At 50.8% G+C, this 8483-nt stretch overlaps 1 protein-coding gene across 1 annotated transcript; it reads left to right on the top strand.

The window, feature by feature from the left end:
• The first annotated feature begins 68 nt into the window (after positions 1–68).
• Positions 69–7930, top strand: LOC142043213 (DNA-directed RNA polymerases I and III subunit RPAC2-like). The gene is made up of 5 exons (XM_075054108.1): positions 69–158; positions 4363–4460; positions 6138–6214; positions 7302–7384; positions 7735–7930. Exons 1-5 carry the CDS (start codon positions 93–95, stop codon positions 7780–7782), a joined length of 372 nt encoding a protein of 123 aa, XP_074910209.1. The 5' UTR covers positions 69–92; the 3' UTR covers positions 7783–7930.
• Positions 7931–8483: the final 553 nt, after the last annotated feature.

Genomic DNA, 8483 nt, shown 5'->3' with positions numbered 1-8483 from the left:
TCCGGCGGAAGTGGCGGCATCGCGCGGTGCCTGCCGGGAGTTGTAGTTTTCCCGCTCGCCCGCCCCACCTCTCTCCCGGCGCCGCGCGGTGGATGCTGGGAGTTGTAGTCCGGGCGGCCATGGCGGAGGAGGGCGAGAGGAAGGCCGCGCTGGAGACGGTGAGTGAGTGCGGCCGCCCGGCTGAGGCGGGGAGGGGATGGACGGGGCAAGGGTCGGCCCTGCTTTCCTCTGGCAGCGGTAACCGGGGCCTCCCCGGTATTTTCCAGGGCCTGGCTCAGCGGCGGGAGCCCCTCAGTAAGGGGTCCCGCTGAGGAGGGGGTGTTGCGGGGTTGGCGTCGGGATAAATCGTGACAGGGAGGATAGATCCAAGGGAAAACCGCTTCCGCGGGTCTGCCCTCATCCCCGGGCTGTGTTTCGTCCCGGCAGCGGGAAACGGCAAAGATCCCTTTGCAAACGGGTCCCATGCTGCGGCCTGCCTGCCTTATGGCCTTTCCTCTCGCATCCCGCTCCAAACCCTCCAAAGGTGTCACCCCTCAGAGACCCGACCTGCCTTACCCGGCTTTTTTCAACCCCTAAACCCGTGTGGTTTTACCTGGCATGGAGCGGCTGCCTCTGTTACAGCATCTGTGAACAGCAGAAGGAGAAAGGAGCTGAGAAAAGTGAGGAGCGTTACCTGAAATAGGAGGGACAGAGAGGAATATGCCTTTCAGTTTAATTTCTTGAAGTTCAGGTGTTTGAGGCTGTCCTGTAGGGAACAGAAGCAGCTAGAGGTCGGGACTAACCTACTCTAAAACTACTTAGGGCTAACCTTTTCTAAAACAAGCCTTGCTCTTTAAAGATGAATTGCTCAGCACTGCATAAGGTCAGGCCTTGGGTGGCTTTGCCTATTAGCTGTAGGCCCTGCAGCGTGCCTCGTCTCCTCTCTTGCACCCATTTCAGGTTGCTGAGCCCTGCGGCATGAGTTATGGACCCTCTTTCCATCTCCAGTACCCATTGCAGGCAGCAGAAGGCACTAGGTGGCACTGCACTTCACTCTTAACAGGGTTGCAGGCTCCCAGCTGGCAGTTACATCAAGTCACAGGGGGAGCTGACACAGGATCATCGGATGCCCTGTGTGCCTGTCTGTCTGTCTGTCAGCAGGAAATGGGGAGAGCTGAGCACCAGGACAGCCATACGGGAGAAACAAGAGGGCCCTGTAAGTTGCCTGCTTTTAAAACCTGCCCTTGGGGGAGGCTTAATGCAACGGTTTGCCATAGTCTCTCAATCTACAGCCCCTAAACTTTTCCTAATGGTGCAGCAGACCCTGGAGCCTCTTAGCAATAGTCTGGCTTCTTCTAGTTACATTTTTCAGGCTCTGTAGAGCCATATTCTTCTCCCTAATTGCACAGGCCACAGGTTGAAAGTCACAATTGCACCAGGAAGCCCAATCCTAATCCTGCAAGTCTGATGTGATGAATGAAATTGATCCTTGAAGGGCTGCAGTTACTAGAGAGGCCCTTGGCAGCAAACCAGCAGATTCCCCCATGAGGAATGCAGTACCATACAGAAAACTGGAGGACACGTAGAAAGCGATACTGGCTCACAAAGACCAACGAACGACTATATATTCTGACATAAAAGACAAATTATGTATAAACTGCAGTGAGTGTAGGAACAGGTGAGTTGTAGGACTGTTCCCCACCCACTTCATGTCTAGTTGATCCCATCTATCTCAGCGCTGTGCTAATGTATCCGCCACAGCACTACCTAGGCACCAAATACAACATTAAATAATTCATCATCATAAATCACAGCCCCTCCAAGCAGGAGAGCTTCTGCATGACGTGAGATTGCAGCTCTTAGGCTTGCATAGCCAGTAGAGGAGGAGGGTGTCCAATGCGTGGGTGGCTGGGTCGCAGGGGCTGTATCCTGACCTTGCTGGGAGGGTGTACCCTGGATCGTCTTGGGGGAGGTGCAGGCTTTTCCGTCTCTGTTGTCTCTGAGGGGCTCAAGTGAATTTGATCAATCCTAAAGCTGCCTCGAGATCTCATCAGCTTTTCCTTCTGCCTCTACCATAATGCAAGAGCAAGGACAATTTGGTAAAGAGACTAGCAAATCTGTGTGTAACAAAAGAAGAAAAACTCCAGATGAGCAGAATTCCCTACTCCAGGACATCCGGGTTGTTTTTACAAGTTGGCTTACAGGAGAACAAGTTTTTTTGCAATGAATAGTTTGATACCTGGACACCTCTTAGGTAAGACTCAGAAACACCCTGAGAAATCTCAGCCTTCTGCCTCAGGGCACAGACTCAATTGCTGGAGGTACCAGGGAGGAATCTGTCCTTCAGGGGAATGTGTCAGGTTTCCTCAGAAGCATCAGACAGCGTCTGTGCCAGAGGCGAGATACCTGACTAGGTGGGCCAACAGCTCGATGAGAAGCAATGAAACTTGTGGTCCTGCTGAGATCCAGAATTGTATCTGAGGACTCTCTACAGGGAAGAGGAGAGAGAGATTGAGTCTCTGTGAAACAGACAGGTTCAGCACAATGTGTTCCTTATGGCTGTGTGAAAGAGCTATGCTCTGGCTTTCACCTGCCAGATCAATGCACTAGGTATTTATGCTGTGCTAAGGAGGCAGGGACAGCTTAAATTCATTGGGTTGCATCTCTGAGGCACTTGCTGCAACCCCACAAGCAGGCCGAGCCACCATGCCAGAGATGCATCCTGTCCCTTCCTTCCTATACCCACATGTTCCTTCAGCTCTGGGCAGGAGCCTGAAGATTGGCACCTGGGCACACTTCTAACCTTGTGACTGGATGTAGGGAGCAAACTGGGGGTCAGGCGACCTGTCCTGTCCCACAGGTGCCTCCTGAGTTAGTTTGCTCTTGTTTGAACCTGTAGTCTTTGGAAAAAACAAGCTCTTGAGTAAAACTGGTGCTAGTAATTTTAATAAATACTTCTTTGCAAGGCCTCACATAGGAGAGACTGAGACCAGTAGCTGCTTCTGGGAAGATGGATGAGGGCGCTGGGTCTAGCAAGCAGGAGAGCAGGCAGGGTGTCTCACCTGTGCCACTAGCTGCCCAAGTGACCTGTGTCAAATCACTTACACGTTTTCATTCCGCACCAAGGGAAGTTTTTTTTGACACTCACTGCCTTATTTTAATCACTAGCAAGACTTACTGCTTTGGTTATGGATTGCGAGATGCTGGGAGGTGAGGGAGACGCTATCAGTCCAACATCCCCTTTGCTGATGTGATGTTGCTGCATTGCACCTACCCTTCTGCAATAGCTGGTGTGCAGGGAGCCTGCCCTTGAATTGCACTGCAGGTCTGGGTGATCTCTTCCTCCATGGAAATCAGTCCGTGTTTCCCTTCTCAACTGCTGAGTCAATTCCCCATGGTGGCTGTACCTGCAGAAGGAGGAACGGGACTGCTAGGGGGTATTAGTACCTGAGGAGAAATGTGAGGGGTCATAAAATCCCTGGAGCAGTTGAGGATTTGGCCACGGGCAGGATGTGAAGAGATCAGTGCTCGTCTTAGGCTGGCTCTGCACTTAGCACTTAACCTTGAAACCTCTCTCTGCTGCTGAGAGAGGAAGCGGTTGGGGGCTGTCTGAGCATGTCAGGCTCCACAGTGGCTACGCTGAGCCTGGGGAAAGGTCAGAGGCTCAGCAGCTCTCTGACAGCAAAGCAATTAATTAGGGGTCTTGTTGGTTTTGGAGGGGATCCCAAACCAGTCTTCTCAGGAAGCCTTAGCTGGTAAATCTGTTTTCAGGCACCTGAGCTAAAAGCAGCAGGAAGATTAGGGGCTGGCTGCTGGCATTGGGGGGTTCATTACGTGTGGGGCTCAGCAGCCTGAGGCTTGCTGGTGGGCTCCCCAGCCTCATCCTAAGCATGTTAATTTGGGTTTACAACTACTTTTGTTTTCAAGCTGAGATAAGATTTCCCTGCTGACAGGCAGCATTCCTCCCTGGGGATTTTTTGACTGTCCCTCTCATTCCTGTCTAGCCACAGGCTGGTGGTGGGACCTGGGATCACACCAACCTGAACAGTTACTCCCAGCTTCTTTCCACCATGGCTCCTGAAGCCACAGCTTTCTTTGGGCTCCTCTTCTCTCCTGTGAAGAGGAAGGATGCACAGGCACTTTGATAACCAGGGAGAGGTTTCTCTGAGGTCTGTAGTTTTGCAACTTTCCCTCTGCTGTGAAGGTGCTCTTGGTCAGACTGCAGCCCCCAAGGCATGAGCCACAGACATGGCCCAGCCAGATCTACAAGCCCTCCCAGTTACTCTGGTGAGGCCAAGCACAATAGCTTGTTCTTTACCCTACGGCTGGTGTTCATTACCTCAGAGAGTCTTACAGCATCTCCTCTTTCCCCATTTGTGGCAGGTCCAGGCAGATGGGACAGATGGAAACTGCGTCACGTTTGTGTTGCATGATGAGGACCACACACTCGGCAACTCTCTCCGATATATGGTCATGAAGAAGTAAGTGGAGCCTCCATGGTGCCTGGCTTTGCTGACAGTACCTCTGTCTCCTGCTCTGTCCTTCTCCTTACTGACCTGCACCTCAGCTGTTGCTAGAAGAAAGCAAATGATCAGAAACTACCTCTATGTACACAGAGTATATCAGACATGGTGTCAAAGGCTCCTTGCCTACCAACTCTCTTCACAGGATTAAATTTTTCCATGTGCTGGTAGTGTCAGGACCCTGAGAGCACTAATAGGCCTTAATGGGCCTGATCAGCCACACCTGGGGCCTCCACCCACACCCTGCCCATGGGCCCCGGAGCCCCATTTAAACTCAGCTCAGGGCTTATAGTCCTTCCTGAGCTATGTTGTAGGAGTATGAGTCTCCAGCTCAGCCTCTACTGGACTGTGGACTCCATTCACCTGGATACTGACCCATGGACTGACTTCCTGACCTGACTTCAGCCCTTCCTCATCATCATACATCTGCTTGGTGATCACTAGGTAGTGTCTGACCCTCATTGCCCTCACCTGACCTGCAGATTGACTTCCTGGCCTGACCTTGGACATGCTTCATCCCACAAACCTGCCTGATGATCTGGACCCTTGGCTGACCCTGGTTACCACCTTTGCACCCATCCTACTCCCTCATTTGGGTGCTGTGGGACAGGGCTAGCTCATGAGGCCTCTGTCCTGTCTGCTGTCTTGCTATTCATGGCTCCCAGCTACCCATCACTTAGGGAACAGCCAGCCCTCACTGCTTCTTGATGGTTATGGAGGAAATTTAATGTCTGACATGTGAAGGATTTCTGAATGTCTTACTTGGCCCTGGTTAAAATGATGCACAACTCCATGTAAGTACATGTGGTCAGACAGTATCTATGTCTCCTTCTGGGACAAGTGCTGTCAGAAAAGGGGGTAGGAACAGCCAATATTAAGCAAACTGATCATCTTTAATACTTGCAAGGAGATGCAGGAATTGATGCTGGGAATTAATAATCCTGCTGTCTCCATCAAAATATACAAATAGGTTCACCCTGGTTGCCTGATTTTATAGAACTGGGCAGCACTGAGGGTTTGTGAAAATCTACTGGTAAGCCTCAGAAGAATTACAGCAGGAAGTTCAGTGCATCATTTCAAATGACAGTTGCATTGCAAATGTCATGTGAATCCCTCTGATAAATCACCATGACAAGAAAAACAGCACGCTTCCTGCAAGGGTCTGTTCTTTCTACTGGGTGCACAAATGTTCTGCCAGCCACCTCAGCTTATGAAGGCAGATGCCGTGCAGCCTGCAAACCATCTCAGTAAATCCTTGCAGTGCCCTAGACCTGTCAGCCTCTTTTGCTCAGCAGAACTGCAACAGGTTTATGTACAGTGAGGTTTCCAAGCATCCAGGATCCCCTGTTAGAACTCTGCAGGCCTGTCAGTGGACTGCTGGTGGTGCCAGGATGGTGCCTATGATCATGCCAGCCATCTCCTTCTGCTGCAAAGCTCCAGCTCAAATGGGGGCATGTGAATAAGGTTGCACAGGTAGTTTCCCTTCAGTATATCCCTCCCATAAGATCCTCAGTGATTTTAGAAACATCCTGAGCCCCAGCAGGTCTGGGGTGGCCTGAGCCTCTGACCTTCCTGAGATTTGCTCTGGATTGGCCTGGCTTTCACTGCTCTCTTCTCCTTTCTCCCCTCCTGCAGCCCTGATGTGGAGTTCTGTGGCTACTGCATCACGCATCCCTCTGAAAGCAAGATCAACTTCCGGATCCAGACCAGAGGTATGGGTGTGCGCATTTCCCTTCTGTCCAGGGCCTTTCTGTTGTGGAATTCCCCCTGCTCATGTCAGGTTTCCACCATGAGTCATTTAAATAAAGAAAAGCACTTTTCTCCCTCTTCTCTGCTAGCCACCTGCAACTGCTCTGCCCTGTTGCTTAGCCAGAGAGGCTGCTCTGAGCCATTATACTACAGCTCTTCTGTTTCCCAACTGTAGGGCTGAGGCCTGAGGAGCCCACAGCCTTGCCTGGTCCCAGTTATCTGGATTGGCTGGCAGCAGGCACCGAACTGTAGTACTGGGGTAGAGTAGATCTACTCACTGTCACAGGTGATGGGTGCTCCATCTGCCCCTAAATCAGCATGGGGATCAGAAAGCAAAGCTAAACTGTGCTGAGGTATATAGCCGCAATGAGATAATTTGTTTGTGCTTCTCCTCAGCTGTCTTGCAGCTTTGATCATCAGGCTATGACCCGAAGCTCTTTTGAAAAGCCTCATCAGTCTGTGCTGTCTTTTGACTTGCCTCCCAAAGAGGACTTTGCTCCCTGATAGATAGTACTGACAACTCTGAGCCTCTTGCAGTCACTCACTCCTCCCAGCACACCAACCCCTTCAGCTCAGTCCACTGCCCTCCATCCAGGCCCTGCAAGCTCCACAGCTTTGTCTGCTGCCTAAACAGATGGTGTTATTTCATTCCTTCCTCATGGGGCTGTTCCCTTGAGCATCAGATACGTACAAGCCACTTCCTGGAAGCAAGTATCTAGTATGTACTTGCTGACTCTTTAATTTCCTAAAAATAATTAGTGCTCAGGCTGTTCGCCTCACCAAGGGAGCCCCTTGCCCATGGGACTAACTGCAGGGTAAGCGTCTGCTGTTCCTGTGCCATAGCCTGGACACCACACTGAGCTCGGTTCTCAGGCTGCTGATGGTGGGCTAGTAGGAGGGAAGTGTGTGGGCACATGCCTGGTGTAAGAGCCTCTTCCCATCGTGGGGACTGCCCTTGGGCATGGTGGTAACAGCCACGCTGCCTCAGAGTGGCAAGGGAGAGGGCCACCAACCCCTTTGGAAGTCACTAACACATCTTCTTTCCTGAAGGGGGCCTTCCTGCTGTTGAGCCGTTCCGGAAAGGGCTGAACGACCTGATGGGTGTTTGCCAACATGTGCTCAACACCTTTGAGGTGAGACTATTGCCTGAAGAGCTCAGGGGCCTTTTCTGTCTCTTGGTCTCAGAGGGGAGAGGAATGGTCTGAGACCTGTGTTGTATGCACTTTTGACATGAAAAACTTGATCGTTTTTTCAGATGTTCTTTGCCTGACCTGTGGCATGGCCTGGCTTCCTTTCCCTTGGAGTGACTGTAAAGCTCAGTCGCTTCTGAAAGTACCTGGAGCTCTCTCAGAGCTTCTCAGGTCCCTTAGCATTTCCAGGCACTGGACAGAGAAGTCTTAGCACAGACCAGGGTGGTGGCACTGTGGTATATGAGTCACTCAGGTATCTGCTGTTAACATTTGTCCTTTGCTGTTGTTTGCAGAGGAGCATGAAGGAATACAGGGCCCAGAGGGAGGAAGAGATGCAGTAGCATTTGGGGATGGCAGTCCCCATGGATGTGTGTAACGTCTGTGTGTTGAATTCCCCGTGTCAAGCATTTTTGTTTGATTTTTTTAATGACCGCTTTGATGCAAACCTGTATTTTGTCTAATAATAAAGTTTATGAAGTTTGCCACAGAGGTGACACTGTGTTCAGCTCAACACGAGTATGGAAAATGACAGCTAGAAAGCAGCTCTTTCACTCTTCCATCTTACTTCTTTCCTTCTCCAAGTGTCATTGCCTTTTCCTGCCTGGAATTTTCAGATCACAGAGTTTGCAGGTTGTCTGGTGCACAGAATTAGCCTGCCCCAGAGTCCGCAGGGAGCAAAGGGGTTCAGTGCTGTGTAAAATCAAGCTTTTAGAGAGACAGCACCCTCTCCCAATTTAAATCTTTCTGTTACTGGCACCACTGTAGTAGGCTTCAACAGATACAGCCAGACTTCCTTTTTAAACAGATCATTATAAAATGATACTCTGCTTATTTGGAGGGTGAGATGAGTAAAAAACCACTTGCCTTCTTTAACCCCCTGAAGAATGCAGACAAAGGCAAGCCCAGACCACTCCTCGTGAGCAGGTTTAAAGGGCACAACACTGAAACCCTGCCCTTGTTCAAATCTGCTGGCAGCTAGTCAAGTGAAGGCCTTTTGTTGAGTGTAATGTGGCATGAAATTGCAAGGGTTTTTCTGCTCCGT

The sequence above is a fragment of the Buteo buteo genome, chromosome 22 (genome assembly GCF_964188355.1).
Source record: "Buteo buteo chromosome 22, bButBut1.hap1.1, whole genome shotgun sequence".
Taxonomy (NCBI): Eukaryota; Metazoa; Chordata; class Aves; order Accipitriformes; family Accipitridae; genus Buteo; species Buteo buteo.
Note: the sequence above shows the minus strand (reverse complement) of the source record. Positions and strands in the feature narration are given on the sequence as shown.

Coding starts and splice junctions, on each gene's coding strand:
- LOC142043213 (XM_075054108.1), top strand. CDS start 93: ATGCTGGGAGTTGTAGTCCGGGCGGCCATGGCGGAGGAGGGCGAGAGG. Junction 4,461..6,137: donor CGATATATGGTCATGAAGAA/GTAAGTGGAGCC, acceptor CCCCTCCTGCAG/CCCTGATGTGGAGTTCTGTG. Junction 6,215..7,301: donor CTTCCGGATCCAGACCAGAG/GTATGGGTGTGC, acceptor TCTTTCCTGAAG/GGGGCCTTCCTGCTGTTGAG.